General features: G+C 41.1%; 1 protein-coding gene across 2 annotated transcripts in view; it reads left to right on the top strand.

Annotated features, from left to right (window-relative positions):
- The first annotated feature begins 214 nt into the window (after positions 1-214).
- zfyve26 (zinc finger, FYVE domain containing 26) overlaps positions 215-20,226 on the top strand; it is a 31,057-nt gene continuing 11,045 nt past the window's right edge. The window contains exons 1-32 of one of the 2 annotated variants that reach the window (XM_054614624.1): positions 215-314; positions 1,275-1,562; positions 1,755-1,830; positions 2,101-2,187; positions 2,356-2,505; positions 2,900-3,239; positions 4,762-4,886; positions 5,098-5,262; positions 5,348-5,436; positions 5,532-5,683; positions 5,794-5,982; positions 6,935-7,519; positions 7,731-7,895; positions 8,261-8,406; positions 8,561-8,804; positions 9,602-9,865; positions 10,022-10,141; positions 10,355-10,528; positions 10,727-10,960; positions 11,331-11,436; positions 12,101-12,954; positions 13,767-13,966; positions 14,306-14,410; positions 14,565-14,687; positions 14,925-15,101; positions 16,648-16,897; positions 17,246-17,344; positions 17,622-17,809; positions 17,971-18,110; positions 18,484-18,512; positions 18,764-18,903; positions 19,166-19,386. In XM_054614624.1, the coding sequence (XP_054470599.1) occupies positions 1,360-1,562; positions 1,755-1,830; positions 2,101-2,187; positions 2,356-2,505; positions 2,900-3,239; positions 4,762-4,886; positions 5,098-5,262; positions 5,348-5,436; positions 5,532-5,683; positions 5,794-5,982; positions 6,935-7,519; positions 7,731-7,895; positions 8,261-8,406; positions 8,561-8,804; positions 9,602-9,865; positions 10,022-10,141; positions 10,355-10,528; positions 10,727-10,960; positions 11,331-11,436; positions 12,101-12,954; positions 13,767-13,966; positions 14,306-14,410; positions 14,565-14,687; positions 14,925-15,101; positions 16,648-16,897; positions 17,246-17,344; positions 17,622-17,809; positions 17,971-18,110; positions 18,484-18,512; positions 18,764-18,903; positions 19,166-19,386 (6,140 nt within the window). In that variant the 5' untranslated portion in view covers positions 215-314; positions 1,275-1,359. Of the gene's footprint in view, positions 315-1,274; positions 1,563-1,754; positions 1,831-2,100; positions 2,188-2,355; positions 2,506-2,899; positions 3,240-4,761; positions 4,887-5,097; positions 5,263-5,347; positions 5,437-5,531; positions 5,684-5,790; positions 5,983-6,934; positions 7,520-7,730; positions 7,896-8,260; positions 8,407-8,560; positions 8,805-9,601; positions 9,866-10,021; positions 10,142-10,354; positions 10,529-10,726; positions 10,961-11,330; positions 11,437-12,100; positions 12,955-13,766; positions 13,967-14,305; positions 14,411-14,564; positions 14,688-14,924; positions 15,102-16,647; positions 16,898-17,245; positions 17,345-17,621; positions 17,810-17,970; positions 18,111-18,483; positions 18,513-18,763; positions 18,904-19,165; positions 19,387-20,226 lie in introns of both variants that reach the window. The other variant, XM_054614623.1, reaches the window with a different exon arrangement.

Below are 20,226 nucleotides of genomic sequence, written 5' to 3'. Positions count from 1 at the left end.
ATATAAAATAAAAATATATATAAAATAAAAATAAAAATAAAGAAAAACCATTGAATGAGAAGGTGTGTCCAAACTTTTGACTGTAAACTACTGTTTTTTAATCGCGGTATTTCCGACAGCACCTGAATGCACCGGTAAAAGGGAACGCCCACCTCGTCCCAACCTTTGACCAACCAGCGTGTGAGAATCAGCTGATTTTGTCACATGACCACCGTTCACATGCAGCTAGCCTCCTCGCATAACAGGTCGAGAAACAACAGGAGCTAGGAGTGTAAATAGTCCCCAGTTTCGGGGGAAACACCACAAAGAAATGAGTAAGTCACTTTATTAAATACTTGCTAACTTGTTTTTGATTTATATGAGTGCCTGTCAGCTGCTACGGAAGTTAGCTGACTTAATGTTTCAGCTAAAGCCAGTCAGCAAGATTTGTAGCTAATGCTAATGCTAGCTAACTGGAGACATTTTTGGCAACATAGCTGTCAAATCGGTCTGTCAGAGAAAAGATGGACACTTTTTTTATTTTAAAGGCTTATTTAAAGGCTAATTTAAATCTTGCATTGTTTGTTTGAAGAGATGATTAAAGGTTATACTTGCTAAATAAGATACAAGTTGTGTAACCTTAACTGTAAAACATCTCATATTTATGATTCAGGTCTTGCATGTGAGTGGTGTGATGTGTCCTTGAAAACATATGTATTGATTAAAGACTGTTAGCAAGCAAGTTCAGTTCACTGTTTTTGGAAATAGTTCAAATTTACAAAACAAACAAACAATTGATCATGAAATTAAAAGTGTCTGAAATCAATTTTAGGGAGTGATTACATAAAAAAAATGATGCTGTAAACCATGTAGCTTTTGTCAATGCAAAGAAAAAGAAATAGCCATACTATAAATATTAAAATAAGCTTCATACACTATATTGTTCATTTATACTGCCATACATGACTTACTGTGTTGAAACAAATGCAAATCAAATTTTTAGACTTCAAAAAGAAGCTTTAAGAATTATAAACAAAGCCGCTTATCCAGAACCAACAAACCCATTGTTTAATAAATGAAACGCTCTAACACTAATCATATGTAAAGTAAACAACGAATTACCAACTGCATGTATTCAAAAGTTGTTTAAAGTGAATGTATGGTTATTTGCAGATATAATTATATTTGTTTAAACAAGTATCCAATTGTATATATTGACTTTACAATCACATAATATTTGCTTTTCTTTGTTTTGTCAAACTTTAAACTCAGACAGCGTTTGCTTTTTGTTTCAGGTGAGGAAAGCTCAAGTGTCCTCCTCGTCTATATGAAAGTTAAGTTGCTTGTCCAGTTGTGACAGCTGAGTAGAGGAGCATCACAATGAAACCGGCCATGCATCCCTTCGGTCGTGAGGCTGAGACCTCTCTTCAGGACCTGTTTGAGTACTTCAAGAGGTGCCTGCAGCACGGAGAGTGGGAGTTGGCCAATGCCTGTGTGCCACAGCTGGTTAACTCAACGGGAGGACTTTCAGAAAATCTACGAGACATAATCAAAGCTATTGTCTGCCACCCTTACAATTTAAAGTGAGTCACGCAGCTGCATGCTCACAAGACATTTTTTTTCTTCCTTGTGTGTAAAAATGTGAATTCTTACATAAATCAAATGTAAGGCAGTATTATTATTAAGTCTGCCAAAGGTTCCAAAACCGAACCCTCATAGTAGGGTTATTTTGTGCTGTGGATTTAATCACTACTCACACTCTGTTTACTTTGCAGATGGGAGTCTGTGGGCAGTCCACACAAACTGGCCTGGTTTTGGCTTCAGGTTTTGGAGAAATGGACAGAAGAGCAGGTAACACTATGAAGAATCCAGTTTTGCAGCTCGCTCTGTTGTGCTTCTTTGACTTACTCTTAAACAGCATGTTTACTCACGTCATCCTCCAGCTGTATGTTGGTATTTGAGAGCATCTCTGTTTGTGTTAACTTAAAACATATTTTTTTTTAGTCAAATCTTTAGTTGGGACCACATAGACAATTTCAAAAATGTCACTGTGCTATTTCATAAAGCAGACAACGTTGTATATGACAAGGTAACTCTACTCTTGTTTACTGTCCGCTTCAGGTGCCTCTCGATGTAAGAAGAGAACTGGAGTTCCTGCTCCTCCTGGAGGAGTTGGGCTCAGAGAGCATACCAGACACCGTTCTCAAGGTTATTATCATTTCATCTGATTTAACTTCCGTCTCCTGTTGATAATGAAGATGTAAAAACTAGATAGGAAAGTGTTCAGATTGAGAAAAAAACTTGTACTAAGATTAACTTGATGTGTTCTGTTTTACATGTTGTGACTATAGACTGAGATATATTATCTTTCAGCAGGAGTTGCACCAGGCCTTCTTGGACACACAGTCTGAGAAAAAAGCAGCAGAGCATTCAAGGACAACAGATGCTGCTGTTGAGACTTGCCTGCAAACCTTATTAGAGAAAAAGAAGCCCAGACTCGCCCAGACTTTAACACATTTCTTACAGGTAGAGTCAAACATAGTATTACTACAAAGCAGTATTATTAAAATCTCTAAAAATCACGAGACACAAATGTTAAAGTAGAATTAAAATCTCTTTTATGTACATGTGTCCATTGAATTTATAAAACTGATGGCTGATTACTGATTGTCAGAAGAGACAGAAAAATGACTAATATACTTTATTCTGTGTGTCTTGAATACAAAATGATCATCTGAAATGGTTTAAACATAGTAAGTGGGTCTGTATATAATCTATATACTATTGTTTTCTGTTTATAAAGTATGGTAAAATTATTTTTCACAGCATTTATCTTCAAACCCTCAAAGCACAGAGAGAGTTAAAATAAAGCTTTTGATTCTACGGTTAGATTTTGCTCATTTTTCTCCTTCTCCTGCAGGACAAGTCGTGCCCAGAGGACCGTACTCTGCAGCACACGTTCATCCAACACCTGATGAAGGAACTGGGAAAGCCGGAGAGAAGGCCGGAGAAGGTGGAGGAGTGGGTGGAGGAGATCTACGCCGTGTTGTCTGTGATGCCGTGGAGCTCCGGTGGAAGCGGCGTGCAGCTGGAGGCGCTGTGCGAGGCGCTGTGGGCGTCCAGAGACAAGCCGCTGAAGGAGGAGAGGATCCTGAGCTCGTTGCTTCGCCCTCGCCGCGATGCCCTCGTCTCCGTTTACTGCTCCGCCGCTTTGAGACTTCAGAGGGATCTTCTGCTGAGGAGCGCGCCCGATACACAAGGTAGTCTTGAGTGTGTTCAGCTCTGACAACGAGAAGCCCATTGAAGAAGTTTAGCTCAGTCTGATATTAACAGGTTGTGGTGCAACATAAACTTCTCACCCTCAACTCTACAATTCATCATTTAAAGTTCAGCATTATTTGATGTAAACATGGTTTTGGGATCCTCAAGATTAGTTTTTTACTTTAACTAAAAATACATTTCAGTATGAACTTGTGATGTGGCCCTTTTAAGTAATTATTTTGTTGACTAGTTTGACCAGTCTGCTTTGTGAAATAGCCTTTTATGTTCCAACTTCCTTTAATCAGTTCCTCCTCTGAGCTGTTTTAGCAGTCAGTTTTTTGTTTTTTTTATCTTCTAGTAACGGATATAACATATTTATATAAGTTTTTTCTTCTGTTCCTTCTTTTTCAAAGAGCAAACGTTAGCATTACCTCTTTTCCTCTTTTAATCACGCTTCTTCTTCTGTGGTTGCGAACACTTGGCAGATTTTACTGAGTGTCTGAAAAACCTTACACGTGACTTTCTTGCTCCTCTGCAGTTTTGTTAGCGTCTACATAGTTTTTCTTTCATTTTCTAAAGGTGTTTATAATGTGGCATTAAACCAATAGTGGAGATTGATGGGTGGTTTATGGTTTAGCTTATATGTAATGATGACATATATTCTTATTCAATTTGTATTTTACTAATGACACAAACTAAGCTTATATCAAGGAAAATGAAGATACAATGAAATGTTGAACAATGGTTTACCCTTAAATGCATCCCATAATATGTTATTTACCAAGTCTTTAGTGTTTCCACGAGCCCTACCTCCTTGTGTCTTTGATATAATTATCTGGCTATCGTGTACATTTTGGAAGCGAGCTTTAAACACAGATGTTAGCAGGATGATGGTGATGAGCTTATGGATCTGTTAGTGGCTATGTTAGATTAATAACTGTAATATGACGATGGAGAAACAAAGTAAGCTTTGTTTTGTTGAATGACCACCGTTGACTCTTGTTTTTGCCCATGCTCCTATCACTTTCCCTTTTTAGTTTTGTATGCCTCAGCGTCGGCTACAGTCACGGTCTTAGACGCTTTGTTTTGGGTTTATTTGTATGTCCATACCTCCTTACATCCCATTTTCATGAACGCGATATTTCAGGAATGCCGAGATGGAATTTCTTCAAATTTGGCACAAAGATCCACTTGGACTCAAGGATGAACTGATTAGAATTTGGTGGTCAATTGGTCAAAGGTCAAGGTCACTGTGACATTTGATGACATGGATGTAGACTGCAACTTGAACGCAAGGGGGTTATTAAAGTTTTTGTTCTGTAGTCAAATTTTCTTTATCTCTTTGCTGATCCTGCCAGAATAACTGCATAGAAATTGCAAATCTTCTTGCTGATGGTCTCGTTTGCTCATGTTGGTCATAACCAGTTGGAACCCCCTTGTAGTAACTTTAACTTTAATTAATAGCCTGTTATGGATCGTAATACTCAGATTGTTTCCACTATTCTCATATCGCCCTCTTAGTGGACCTTCCTGAAGCAGAGAAACTGGCCCTCAGTTTATGTTGCCACAAGGACCGTCCAACCATCTGGAAGACCATTTATTTTGAGTGCCTTAGTAGTGGAAAGCACTTCCTTGAGCAGGTCCTGGTAAGTAAACCACTGTAAAAAATAGTAAAAATGTTTTTATTTATATTCAAATTCCCACAGGAAGTAATAGAGTGTACACAGTCTTCTTTCAGCAGTGTCATGACTCTGTATTTTTCATAATTAGAACTGGATCCTGATAGTCAAGTGAAGCTGGTTAGCAATCACATGTGATGAAATGCAATAATGTAATAAGATTGGTTCCTTCCTGTAGGTTACTGCACTTGACCTGATTAAACACGAGGAGTTTTCTCAGCTGAAGGACTTACTGAAGTTGGAGTTCCAGCCTTTATCTCGTCTGCTGTTGCTCCTCGGATGGACTCAGTGTCGCAGTCTGAGCTCGGCTCAAACGCTGCTCAGCATCCTTCACCGAGAGCAGGTCAGACATCCGCTTAGACCTCCGCCTCTACAGTTCTTTTACAGCTATTTAATGTCATTTGCTGAAACAATCGTTTTCTTTTTAGGCACCAGCCAACGACTCTGTTCTGCAGGAGTTTTCTGATCTTCTGTCCTCTCAGCTTGGAATACTTGATTGGTGTAAAAACAACAATCCGTAAGCATTTGTTTGTTTGTTTTTCCAAAGTTTGACTGCATGTAAATCAGTATTTATTTTTAATATTTACGTCTTTTTTAATTGTGTCTTTGCAGAGGGATTTCCACGGAGGCCTTGCTGGCACAGCTGCACACTCTGGACAACCACTCTGCTCTCTATATTCTGCATTCTCTGACTCCTTTGGCTCAGTTTGAGGAGCGCAAGATTCTGGATCTGCTGCAGCAACTGCCAAATTCACCAGGAACAGGTCAGCATCTTCATTGGTCTCTCTTTTAATGTTTGTCTATCACAGTCAGACATTCATTTGTTGGGGTAAATTGCCAAAAGAATAATGTCATTTTCTTTTCCCTGCAGAAGACACTGAGGTCGTCAGTAATCTCAGGTCTGGTGCGCAGAGGAACATGGTTTTGTTCCAGGGCTTCTGTGCCATGAAGTATGCCATCTATGCTCTCTGTGTAAATGCACATAAATACTCAAATTCGATGCAGCAACACCAGCAATCTGAAGCAGAAATGGATCAAACCAAAACCCCAACGTCCTCAGAAGGTACGAACGCTGTCTTTAGTTTCTGCGTGAATTTTCAGTTTCATGACAGATGATAGAAAGGTTTCCTGTCTGATCGTTTTCGCTGATTATAATCTTGCTTACTAAAAAAGTAGACTTTGGTATCGTCATGGTTAACCCATTTATATATACAGTATTTGTAGTTAATTTTGGTATTTGCTGTGTTCAGCCTCTAAAATATGGAATTTCCTCGTTTTCTCTGTTATATTTTATGTCAAGCTGATTATCTCTGCATTTTGAACTGACAAAATAAGACTTTTAAAAACAATGCATTAGTACAAAGGCGTTGTAGGGCCATTGTGGGTAAAATAAAATAAAGAATATGGAGCTGGGTGAGGGGGGTAACATTCAGAGAAAAACTCAGAACTTCCAAGATTCCAAGTTGTGAATTTACAAGAAAAAACTCACAAATTTACAACAATATAATAACAAACATATCCTGAGATTATAAAGTCATAAATTTGCAAAACTTGGAAAAATTGTGGGATTTTTTTTGTCAACCTCATCACACCACAGATTGCACCGGCATTGAATTCCATGACCTAATAAGGGGTTGCAAAAGTATGAAACATGGTGATATCCTTTGATGCACAAAAGCAATCCGCTCATCCACATCATTCATTTGTTTTCGTCTGATCACTGCAAAGTCTGGATGCTTATGATAGCATGGTTCCAATCCAATTGCAAAGTATAATGTTATTAGTTCATACACTGCAGGAATAATACACAGCAAGCGTCACCGTCTGTATTGTGATGAAGTTGATCCAACCCTTGACAAAAAAAATACTTAAATCTTAAAGAATATCCAAGTTTTTTCCTCCTCCTGGGGGAGGGGGTAATATTCCAGCTTCAACTTCTCGATTGTGCTTTAAAACATCAAGAATAATCTTGTCGAACCCCGACGTTGTTCTTCTCTGTTTGTTGTGATCTCCAGGTTGCCATTTGCTGTTCCAGCACTACCTGTCAGAGTGTCAGCTCTATCTGGAGGCCGTTCCTGCCATGTTCCGCCTGGAGCTCCTGGAGAACATCTTCTCCCTTCTCTTCCTGTGCACCGCTGACTTTGCCCAGCAGATCCAAAAAGACACAAATTTGAGCCAGAACACAGGGAATGCCACTCAGTCAGAACTTTTATCAAACGCAAAAAACACAAACCCAGATGAGACTGAGTACAGCCCAATAAAGAACCAGAAGCTGCGTTCAAGTTCACCGTCGGCAGCCCGCCGTAGTCACCTGGAGCTGGGACACTTCATCCAGGGCTGCAGGGGGTTTCTGTCCGACGGGACGGCCATGACGGGTTTCCTGAAGCTGCTCAAAGAAGGGTTGGAGGGCATGTGTATGCTGGGCCAGGAGGGACAGGAGGCGGGGGGAGCACTTCTTCGAGAGGCCGAGGCGGCGGAGAACCTCGGCTGCTCGGTGACGGGTGAGACGTTCGGGGCTCGTCTGCAGAGGTTGACCAAACGCACTGCAGAGGCTCAGTGGAGGCTGCAGATCATCACCAGCAATCAGGGCAGCGGAAGTGGTGAGATGGACAAGATGTGTCTTCAGCTTTCAGTTTTTTGACTTACCTCTCTGCATGCAAAGACATAGCAAAGGAAACAACTCAAATTCACAAACATTTGATTGGTGTCTCATCTTAATGTGTGTGGTCATTCTTATTCTTATCTATTATGAGTTCAAATAGAATTGTTGCATTAATTCTCTCTAAATCTTGATGGTAAATTCACTTCCAGGTTCAGAAAGTCCTCTCCAGATGTCAGCGGTCAGCTCTCCCGTCACTCCTCTGGGACAAAGCAAGAGCTCGAGCCTGAGGAGAAGGAGGAGGCCAGGGAGACCCGCTGCAGAGAGACAAACCTCAGTGGAGAAACACAATAGAGAAGTTAGCCCGAGTCCCTCAGGTAACACGTAAACAACAGCCTGTCCTTTATTAGGTTGATTGATTTGGTCTGTTTCAAATCACAATGATTCAGATCAAATTTTTTGTTTTCCACCATTAAAATGTTGTTTTTCAGAATAAACCGGAGTTCATAAATCATATTATTGTGAAGTGAAAATTGCAGTTTGAGTATGTTGGGTTTGCTTTCTTCCTTGAGAAAAGATGTGTTTTTAGTCGCAGTGAATTAAGCTTTTAAATAAAGTCTTTGCTTCATTCAGATTACTTGGATCCAGGATTTTTTTCCTTCAGGGGAATTCAGAGCTTTTGTTTTTTAAGTCTTTTGCTGTTTGTGTAGATTTATGAACTGTTTATTTATCCTTTTGTCAGATGGTGGAGGAGGGACAGGTTTTGTGGAGTTGGAGGTTTGCCCCTGTGGAGGTCCACACAGCTGGCTGGTCCCCGCCATGTTGTCCCCTCCAGAGTCTCTGCTCATGTCCTGCATCCGCCGAGGAAACTTCATGGAGGCTCATCAGGTCTGTGTGGCGAGCTGGACTTGTTTTTGTGTGTATTTGCAAAACCTATAATATTACTACCAGTAATAACACTTTCCACAACTCTTATACTTACTACCAAATTATGATTCAGGTAAACTTTTATATAACAGTGTATTTCTTGGCTTTTCTGCAGGTGTCTCTGGTGTTTGATCTGGAGGCGTCTGCCTGCTGTGGTGAGCTGGTGTTCATGGAGCGCTACAAAGAGGTGCTTGTGGAGCTGGGACGGGTGGAGCAGAAGATGGAGACCCAGTCTATGTCTTCATCCTCGTCCTCCTCAGAGGGTTTGGGGACAGCGGCTGTGTCAGTGGGAGGAAGGTGTCGGCTGGGCAGCAGTGGGCTGTCAACGCTGCAGGCCATCGGAAGTGCTGCTGCTGCAGGTTTGACAACATTTTTTTCCTACTTAGGTTTTTATTTTGCTCTTAATTCAAGAAATAAAATGCATTTTGAATCACCTGCTTCAGCTCAATCCAAAGATAGCTTTCTAATATTTGTTAGAGCCTTTGTTTTATTGATTGCTGTCAAGAGAATTTAACAAATATAACCAAAAAGGTCTAGAAATATATTACCGACCCTTGCTTTAATCTGTTTTTATAGTCATTAAAGCAAAAATGTCTTTGAATATTTTTAAGAGAATAGATGTGAAGCTGCTGTAACATAGGTGGGAGAGTGAGAGCAAGTTGACCTCCTTTCATACATTTTGATTTATTATAAGAATATGTCCCTCTTTTTCAGTGTTGATGTTGAAGGTTTTACTTCTTTACTGGAAGTCTCTTAGCTGGAAATATCATATATATAGACTTTGAATACATTTAGCTACAAAATAATATATAAATAATGTATAAAATGCAATGTTTTACTTACATTCATATGTATTTTGTGCTTTAATAATAATTAAGCCTTTATTAGTCCCACAATGGGGAAATTATTTCTCTGCATTTAACCCATCCCGGAGGAGCAGTGGGCTGCAATGAAGCGCCCGGGGAGCAATGGGGTTAGGTTTCGGCATGTTGCCGGTAGAGGGGTTTGAACCACCAACCTTGTGGTTACGGGACAAGCGCTCTACCTCATGTGCCACAGCCGCATGTTTACACATGTTTACATTTTCTATGGTTTTATTGCCACTTATTATATATGCATCATGCACAGTAGATAACTCAGAATCTTTTTCCCACAGGTGTTGCTTTCTACTCCATCTCAGACATAGCAGACCGTCTCCTCAGCACCCCCGCTCACCCGATGCCCTCACTGGAGGACGGCTACTGGCTGAGCCGCTGCACCTCAGACCCCTCTGGCCTCCTTTACACGCTGCTGGAGGAGCTCAGCCCGGCGGCCATGGCTGCCTTCGACCTGGCCTGCTGCCACTGTCAGCTCTGGAAGACGTCACGACAACTGCTGGACACCGCAGAGCGCAGACTCAGCAGCAGCCTGGAGGCCCGAGGTATGCAGTTTTTGAGAGCATTAGGGTCTTTCTTGGAAGAGTTTTAAGCATTCTTGATGATTTATATAGATGATGCAGGTTGCAGAGCTGCTACAGTGTCGTGTTTATTTGCAGCTTTACACATGTAGTCATTTTAATCCCCGTCTGCCTCCACAGGAGTACGAATTGACCCTAAAATTCCCCATTCTGAGGGGATTTGTGGATTTCCTATGGTATTACAGCAGATCAACAAGATCCTGAATCATTCTGGCACTAATAAGAGCTCTGTCAAAACCGGTAAATACAAATACTCAAACATTTTCATGATGGGAATAAGAACATTGTAGTTACATGGATATTTACACGCCATTTAGCTGCTCATATAATGTGAACAAACACTCTTACAATGACTTGCAGACAAAATAACTTTCTTGACCAGAGATTAAATATAAAAAATGAAGGAAATGTTACAGAATATTTTCTTTTCTATGGGTCCTCTCTTGTTCATAGAAGCTGTTGTGGACGACCAAGTGTTCAACTGGTACCCGTTTGGTTGCTGCATCCAGGAAGCGCTCCTGTGTTGCTACCCGGCCCTGAGTGAAGAGTGCATCGCTGCTCGGCTCGCTCTATCTCAGCGTCTGGAGACCACCCTGCACATCCTGAGCACTGCTACAGATGGCACAGGTCGGCTCAGTAACCATGGACATAAAGATGCTGTTTTGGTCGTCAAATGTTGAACTGTACATGTCAAACAAATTAATATCTTACACTTGGATCTGTTGCATGTTTCCGTATGGATTTGAGAGGACTGTTTGTCACGTCTTCTGTAATTGTCAAATACAATTTAGATATCTGTATGATTTTACCCTCTCGTTTGAACAGAGGGCAGTGTGGGCAGCGCTCTGCTGGCACAGTTGGTTGAACAGGCCAGTCTGAAGCAGTCGGAGCTGGACGCCCACCCCGTGCGCTCCAGCATGAAGCAGCTGCTTCGTTCTCTGGATCAGCTTTGCCCCTTCGAGCCAGACGGAGATCTCGCCAGACCAGATTACGTGCGCAGTTTCCTCGACTACGTCAACACACTGGCATCTGTGTTAGTGCGCAGCCTTGGTTCAGAAGGTAAAGTAACTTGTCATTGAGGAAACGATATGCTTTACGTGTCTGTTTTGGAAAGATGCTGATCTTAAAACAGAATTACATATATGTAAGATTATTTTTCTGCCAAAAACAACCTCTAACAAAAGTTTAAATAGTTTACAGGCATAGTGCTCGGACCTCATTATCTCGGTCTCATAACACTCACTCATCCCAACTACATTAACCCAGTTAGTACTGGGAATAAAATAAGCAGGCGCTAAGTAATACGCTCACTTTTATACCAAACTACAGCAGTTCTAACCTAAATAGTGATACCAGGTGACAGCAGTGACTCTTCTTCTTGTTACATCAGTTTTTATTCTGGTTTTCCTCTTCTTACTGTTCCTCTTAGATCAGAGCAGTGAAGTGAAGCTCGGGAATCCCCTGCTGGTGTTGCTTCAAGCCCCGTTCCAGCTCCTCTCCCACCTGCTGTTTGACAGACAGGTGTCTCCTGACAGGTACGCACAATCAACCTGAACAAGAATACCTAAAGGTGCAGTTTGCATGCTTGTGTTATTCCTCACCTTGTTATACATTTTACCTGAACTGCAGCTAACATGTGAGCCTCACAGCTGGTGTGCTGTAGAAATGGTCTGACACGGTGCAATTATAGTTTACCTGAATTATAATGAAATCAATATAGTTTTACATTTATTTTTATGCTTTACTGTGCTAGTTGACAATAACAGTGACACTCATCTTACTTGTTCATCCTATGACATTTAACGCTGCAAATTGCTTAATACCAAAAACATCTGTTTGGTTGTTTTTAACATCTGTGTTGAATCTTTTTACTGTTTTATATTTTTATTATATATTTTATTTTAATGATATTTTATTCTTGTAAAGCACCTTGTAAACTGTTTTCTATGAAAAGTGCTTAACAAAATAAACGCAAAATTATTATAAGAATGATTGTAGAAGCTGTGACACAATAGAGGCTTTTTTTATGTTTGAGAGCTGCAAAATGAGGAAAAATTATTAAATATTCCTCTTGGATCGCTGCTAAACCATCCACTAATGATGGTGTGATAGAGAATATCTACAACAAAGGTGAAATGAGATCAAACGGAGTGATGTGAACAGCTTACCCAACTATTTCATGTCCTGTATTATCTCCAGAGTGCTGTCACTGCTGCAGCAGGAAGGTCTACGACTGAGCGTCCAGCAGGTGATCGTCCAGCGATGCTGTGAGACTCTGCCTGTGTGGATCTCCTGTCCAGGTGATGACGGAGACTCCAACCAGGCCAAGAAAGACGACGGCGTGTTCGGTGTGGCCAGTTTGTCCGTCCTGCTCCAACAGCATGCTCAGGAGCACATGTCAACCCTGGGAATCACAGAGCCTCAGTCTGATGGGAGCTCGGAGTCTGAGGACTCAGTGGACGACCACTCCCATACTCCCACCAACCTCTCCACCTCGCCGCCATCTCATTCATCCTCCTCCTCCACCTCCTCCCCCTCTTCCTCTAGCTCATTCCTCCTCACACCATCGGCCCTGTCCTTCCTCAAGTCTCGCTCTCCTTTACTGGCCACACTGGCGTGTCTGAGTGCCTGCAAAGGAGAAACCGCCCGGACACAATCCTCTGGATGGTCTGGCTATTTCCGTAGCAGCCGTAAAGAGATTGCACTAGATGGAGAGCAGATTTCTCGTGAAGCAGATAACCTCCTGAAGGAGTTCCCTATTCTCCGGGCCTACCTTCACACCATGGCTGAGCCGTTGCTGGGCGCCCTGTCAAATGAGGGCGAGGAGGGTTCTGCAGGGTTTGGGGCGGTCGTTTGTGGGAAACCCCTCGTCAGTCTCCTGCTGTCTGGGCCTCAAGATGAAGTCGCCCAGGCCGTGGCTGCTGAGGCCTTCCAGAAGGCTTTGTCCGACAGAGACCTCAGCCGGGCCCTCAGTCTGCTGGAGCTGTACGGGCAAGGCTGCAGCCAGGAGGGGGCGCTAAGAGACCGGCTGCTTGCTTGTGCTGCCTTAGAAGGTGAGAAATTATGAGATATTATGGATTTTAACAGAGGGCAGCATATTGAAGTTTATCAGATGCTTTAGTGACACTTTAAGTGCTTTTTAGTATCAGGTTCAACCTAAAAAAATACTGAGGTGACTTTATTTTTTGTAGGAAACAAGCACATTATTGTTGCCAAGCTACATGTATATGCAGCACGTACATGTAGTTGTTTTATGTTGATCAACAGTACATTTTTTAACTGACAACAATTTGTTATAAACAATAAACATAATTTATTAAGCAAAAATGACAAACGTTCACTGGTTCCATATGTTCAGATTTACTCCTTTTTCTGTGTTTTCTATCACTGTAAATAAATATATACAGTAAATTGATATTGGGTTTTGAACAAAACAAAATAATTTGAGACGTAACCTTGTGTTCTGTGAATGCATTTTTCACAATTTTGTGACATTTTATAGACTGAACAGACACTCAATCATATTAAAGATAAGATTAATTGATATTGACAATAAAGAGAATAAAAATGTGAGAAAGTTGCACTATGATTGAAACATGTTGCAGTCCAGATGCCAGTCCAAGCCCTTTTTCTGTGTTCCTCATACTATAAAATGCATGTTTATGAACTTCTTGAGCAGATTACATTTAAAAAATAAATTAACAGCACCTCTCTTCCTCGTCTTCTTGTTATCACTGATCATTTCAGAAGCTTTCTTCCAATTTTGTGTATTCCTTAATACAACATATGATGAATGCAGCAGTTCCTTAAAATTGTAATAAATGTAACTTAAATGTTTGTTGTTCTTCTTCCTGTTTATCTTCAGATGGAGATGAAGGCATCGGTCAGCTGTTCCGCGTTCAGGATGCCGACCTTCGAGCCCGTGTTGCCCTCCAGGCTCTGGAGCGTTGGCCTCTGTCTCCCTGCCTGGAGCTGCTCGAGTTCTGCCTCAATGACCCGAGCACAGACACGTCGCTGAGGACGGACTTAGAGCTCAAGAAGAAAGAACTGGACATCTATCACCAGGTAATTTATAAAGCTGAGACTGAGTTACTTAAAATCTACAGAGAAATGTATACAGCAAAGTGGTCATGCAAGGATTCAAACCAAGTAGATGAATGTAGAAGCTGTCAAAACAGCAGAAAGGAGAGTTATTGTTGATATCAAAACTGTGAAATAAACACCTGTCCTTGTAATGTGGTAACTTTTGTCTGACTTCAGTTCTCTTTTTGCACCTGGGTTGCCTTTTTATCAAAGTTTGGCATTCACTAGATATTTTTCTTGTCTGGTGTTGACATACTTTGTCACGATTAGACTGTCATGTTGAATATTTGACTTTGTTTTATTTTTTTCCTCTTGTTGCAGATGTTGAGTTTACAGCCTCCGTTCCCATGGGCTACTTGGCAGGAGCTTAGGACGGAGTCCAAGACAAACTCTGAGTCCATGTTATCTATGATGGTGGAGGCAAAAGTAAGTACAACACACCTGCAGCAGTTTACTTAGTAATTTGTCACTCATAGCTTCTGGGATGTCAAACAAAAACGTAACGCCTTAATCTCTAAAACACATGTTTGTTTTTTCTCATTATCAATTCTAAGTAATCTCTATTTCCCTTTTTTTGCAGGAGTTTGCTCTTTGTGCACAGTGGGTTGAACTGTATCCTGTATCCGCCCAGCTGATGCTGAAGCTACAGACTGAACAATTGCTTCATCTGCTGGAGAAGGGTCAGACAGATGAGGCTTTCCAGGTCAAGTCCGCTTAACGTCCCTTTATCTTTAGACTGAAATACATTTTAGGCTTTAAAATAACACAAGTAAATTTGAAATATACTTTCATCCTTTTAAATTCATTCAGCTTTATGTTGAATAGAGAAATCCTTATAAGTGTTTCTAAGGTCTTTAAGTGTTAAGATCATATTTAGTTACTGCTGTAATAATTTCTCTCTTTTTATTAATGTGCTTCGTCTCTTCCCTATTTTCTTTAGTTACTGGAGGGTCTCTCAGATTTTGTGGTCGGACTAGACGTTTGTGAGCGCGCTCTGGACCGCCGCCCCGGATTGGCTGCCTGTCACTTCCTGGCTGACTACCTCACTCTGCACTTCCAGACGCAGGTGTCTCCGGCACGTCGACGTCACATCCACGCCCTCCACCTGGGCTCTAAGGTTTGTGAGTGCTGCACCTAAAGTATTAAGTGGTGATATCTGCATCAGTGTATGTGCTGTTACATAAATGTAAACAAGGCATCTTATAAACAGCTGGTAGACTTTAGAAATATCATATTTCATGAATAGTTATCCATTAACAATTAATACACATTTTTAATCTATCTGATTTGAATTCTTTGGAAAATGTTGTTTTCTTTTGAATTTTTTACTTTATTTACTTTTAATTATAATATCCTCACAGTTCACTCAAAGAACAGAACATTTAATTCATGCTGTCCGTCGCAGACAGCAGTTTTCCTTCGAGTGGTCAAAAAAATCCTAAATTACACGCCTAATATTTGCCTATCACATTTGCTTGTCTCTGATTTTGTGCAGCTTATTGCGTCTTTTAACTTAATCAATCTGTCAACGAGCCCACTCATGTAATTCATACACTCGACCTCGTTTTCTCACTTGGCTTGACCTTAAACAATCTTAAGACAACAGATATGTGTGTTGCAATTATATTTGATGCTCCGCCAATTCCTTCTACTTCGAAGCCATCTTCTCCCTCCTGCCAAATTCTCTGAGGCTTTTTTGGCAACTCAGTGATAAATCTGTCCCGACGTGACACTGATGACTAGGCACTCATTCTAACCCACCTGTTTGGCAGTACTTGCAACTTACATGGCTCCTGTCAAAAATCTTGAGCTCTTCCGTGGTAATTGCGTGCAACGAGAATGTAGAAAAGCTGAGTGTAACTAGGAGGCAAATAAATTACGGATCCTCCATGATATCTAAAAAGATTGAATGCTCACAAATTAGAAAATGGTAAAGAATGCAAGAGATGTCTCTTTCTCAGACCATATATCAAAGAACTATGAAGATGACTATATTGCTGACCTTTTTAAATATTTATGAGCCGGAACACAGCCTTAAATCCTCTCTTTTGGTTGATCCACCTGTCAGGTTTAAGATAAAGGTAACTGCTCTTTTCTCTATTTGAGTGTCTGTAGTTTGGAAAGGACTTCCTGAGGAGATTAGGCTCGCCATATCAGTTTCATCTTTTAAATCCCTTCTAGAAACACACTTTTATAAACAGGCTTTCATGTGAATCACAATTATTTTTTTTATCTTTTTACCTTTATATATCATCTTTTATTTCTGTTTTTATTGTTGTTGCTTTTGGGTTTATTATAAAGCTCTTTGTAAATATTGGTTTTTTGAAAAGTGCTATATATAAAGGTTCTCATTATTTTTATAATTGTATGTCTTTGAACCCTGGCTTGCTGGTTGCGACTTTTCAATTCTGAAAATTGTATAATTCTGCAGAAAAGGATGAGCTCTTCTATTTCACCTGCTGGGAAATGTTTTATTATTGAGTATTATCGTTTGCAATTTTAAAATCCTGTACTCTAAAATCTTCTGGTATTCGGCAAATTACAAGATGAGTCCTAGTCAAACATCTTGGTTTTATACTATTAAACTGTGTTTTCCAACAGCTGCTGAATTACTCCATATCTTCAGCTTGTGTTAATATAAGCGGATGTGGTTTTTCCTCCAGGTGTTGCTCACTCTGCCTCCAGCGGCCAGGCAGGAGTATTTCCCCCTGCTGTCGGAGCCCCTGCTGATGCTCGAGCAGCTGTTGATGAACCTGAAGGTGGACTGGGCAGACGTGGCGGTGCGAACCCTGCGGAGCCTCCTGGTTGGTCAGGAGGCCGGCTTCGGCTCCGAGGACATCGATAAGCTTCTGGCAGACTACGCCTGCAAGGCCCTCGACTTCTCCTGCGCCCCGAGAGAGAGGTCTCGATCTGGTCAGTGCTGAGTGAGCTTTGTATGGTGACACATGCAGATACAAACAGTGGGTACAACTGGCCCAGTGTGTTGTGTGTGTAACATATACATACCTGACACATAACTGAGACAAACTCAAATAAACACACACTGACGAGGCCTTTGTTGCCCTCAGGTGCCGTTTTGGTACCTGAGAGCTTCTAGGAAAGTGATTTTTAATAAATTGTTGTCCTTGAATCAAAATTTAGAACACAAAATGTGCTTGTGCTCCAAAAAATATTATTTTTGTAAAGTTTTCAAGCTCATGTTTTAGCACAGCCAGTTACCACAGCAACTGGTGTCAACATTTTTTACTGCTTGTCTTTCAGACTCTGTAATCAGCCTCCAGGATGCGCTGATGCAATGTCCTGCTCAAGACAGCTCCTCCGTATCTTCCATTCGAATCGAATCTCCAACAACCTCTGCAAGTGAGACATTTGCATTTGTTCAAAAGTTCAAATATGATACACATATTGATCCTCCACAGAGAATTTCCCTGCATAAAGAATCACTGTTGGAGATTATATGTTCTCTCCCCAAGAAATAAATATAGATTTTGAGAAATGCAAATGAAGTTATTTGTTGGATGCAGCTTCTGTTGTGAATAATGTTAAGTGTTAAACTATTGTTTGAAGTTCCTGGTTTGCAACATGTGTTCTTCTTGATTATTTTTGAAAATGATTCCTTTCTTGTGTTTAATTTCAGGCAGCACCCCGACACACACCTCCTCCTCAAACAGCACGGACAGGGAGAAGGATCGAAGCTCTGCAGGGAGAAAGCGGCGCTCATCTGCTAAGTTTCAGCCTCCAGACCAACCCCCAGCCCGCAAAGACTGGATCCCTGACACCAAGCAGGACTCGTGCATGGTCTGCCGGCGTGAGAGGTTCACCATGGTGAGTGGGGAAAAACACTGTTAGACTCACTGATGTTGTCATATATTAAAAATAAATACTTGAGAACATGTAAAATATATACCTACCTTACGTCACATTAAATAACCTCAAGTCTGTACTTTAATATTTCACAACCAAATGATTGTTTCTTGCTTTTTCAGTTCAACAGGCGGCATCATTGTCGGAGATGTGGCCGTCTGGTTTGTCACTCGTGTTCAGAACATAAGATGGCTGTCGAGGGCGGCCCAGGAGAGGAAGAAGTCAGAGTCTGTGACCAGTGTTACGCATACTTTCACCCAGAGTAAGACTGGTGCAAAAACCTCAAATACAATCTGTTTTAGGTTCTGTACTTATGATATTCTTTACAAACCAAGGGGTTTCCTGTTTTCATGGACAGCGTTGAACATCCGAGTGGTATTATCTAGAAATAACACAAAAGTTAGGAACTTTACAGCATGATTTCCAAAGAATACATCTGGTTTTATTACACAACTTGTTGTGTACATTCACAGCGTTGTAGAGGTCCGTTACTGTCTATTGACACTTACCTACAATAAATCCAACTATATTGGAAACTGGTATGTTCACAACATTTCAGCTCAAGTGTCTGACCTGAAAAACATGTGACTTTGTTTTGAATTCATTTATGTATTTTTTCTCTTTCCCATGTTCAGTTCTGACGATGAGCTGGAGCCAGCTGAAGGTAAATTAAATAAAATCAGAAATTGCATGTGAACCATTTCCTCTTTGCTGTTTCAGAGTGAAAAAAAAATGTTTTGTCTATTAGAAAAAAGCAGGATAAAGGATTGACCTTGTATAAAATCCTGATACACGCACTCTGAAGAAGCACAGCTGCCACCTGTAATATCCAAAATGCAGCTGCTCTCAGTTCAGTGATGATTCATGATGATGATTTCAACCAGTCCCTCTCTCTGCTCTTTTTTCTTTGTGCAGTAGCCGGAGGAAGCCCCGTGGTCACAGAGGAAGCTCTCGATGGGATGCTGCATCTGCCTGAAGTGGTCCAACGACAGATCCAACTCAGCACAAACCCTGCAGAGAACCAGCTGCTGCGAAGCGAGTTCTACTACGAACAGGTCAGACATTTTCAACTCATTGCAGGCGACTTGCATTAAGTGCACCAACACTGTAACAATCTCATATTCCTTGAATTCTACTCTACTTAAAATTATGGATTATTTTATGTAGAATTTCTGATTGAGTGCAGTATAACAAGCCTAAAGTTTAGTTTATTTCTAGCATTTTACATAGTAGACAGACCACAATACTGATATTAAGTTGTCTTATAGTAGAATTCACCCACTAAGACTAATTATTGTCTTTTCCTAAAACTCCAAGGCTCCCAGTGCGTACCTCTGCGTGGCCATCTTGTCCCTGCACAATGACCAGACTGCATGTGGTCATCAGCTCATCAGCCAATGCCGCTCTCTGTCTCGTAAGCTGACCAACCCAGAGGTGGACGCCTGCCTCCTTACCGACATCATGCGGCAGCTGCTCTTCAGCGCCAAGCTGATGTTTGTTAAAGTCGGCCGCAGCCAGGATCTCGCCTTATGTGACAGGTAAGATTTAACCCTATGCTCCCCGGGCGCTTCATTGCAGCCCACTGCTCCTCCGGGATGGGTTAAATGCAGAGAAAAAATGTTTTCCCCATTGTGGGACTAATAAAGGATTGATTATTATTTTATTATTATTATTATGTCATTATGATGTAAACATGCCTTTTCTGTTGTTAATAATCACAGTGTGCAATGATTTAGATGGTGGGAAAGTGAGCGAGAGAAAGTTAAAAGGAGGTGCACTTATGATGGATATGTGATGTTATCTCTGGCTGTGGAGGAAAGGTGATGTTTAAGAGCCTGGGAGGTAAACACTTAACTATTTCCTGGCATTTTCTTAAAGGCCCTGCAGAGCCACACAGGTGTTCTCATTGACTCTGCTCTCCTCAAACTGGATCGGGCTGGAATTGTCTGCAGCTGTTCTAGGCATGTACAGCATGCGTGATTCCACTAAACCCTGAACTAATAAGTCAGGTTTAGCCGGAAAGACGGAGTGGGCTGTCAATGAAGTGCACTCTGTACGTGCACTGACAGCCTCAGAGGAGGTAACATGTCGTAAAAGGGTAACATAAGTGAAAACACCTGTGTGGTTGTACAACGAGTATATACGTCACTTTCAGGCCTTTTTCCACAGAAGGTATTTTGACATGTGACAGTAGGCAAATCACAGTTGTTAATAATGAAACTTGAAATTAGTTTGTTTCTTTATTTGAACAGGGACGATGAACAAAGAAAATTAAGCTTATGCAAAACAAGGGGAGTTGTAATGTACTGGGTTTCAACAAATTGCTATTTTCCGGTGTCCCTGGGCAGGTAGGAGAAATAATAAAATAGTTAGATTAG

Source organism: Anoplopoma fimbria, chromosome 15 (assembly GCF_027596085.1).
Source record: "Anoplopoma fimbria isolate UVic2021 breed Golden Eagle Sablefish chromosome 15, Afim_UVic_2022, whole genome shotgun sequence".
Lineage (NCBI taxonomy): Eukaryota > Metazoa > Chordata > Actinopteri > Perciformes > Anoplopomatidae > Anoplopoma > Anoplopoma fimbria.
Note: the sequence above shows the minus strand (reverse complement) of the source record. Positions and strands in the feature narration are given on the sequence as shown.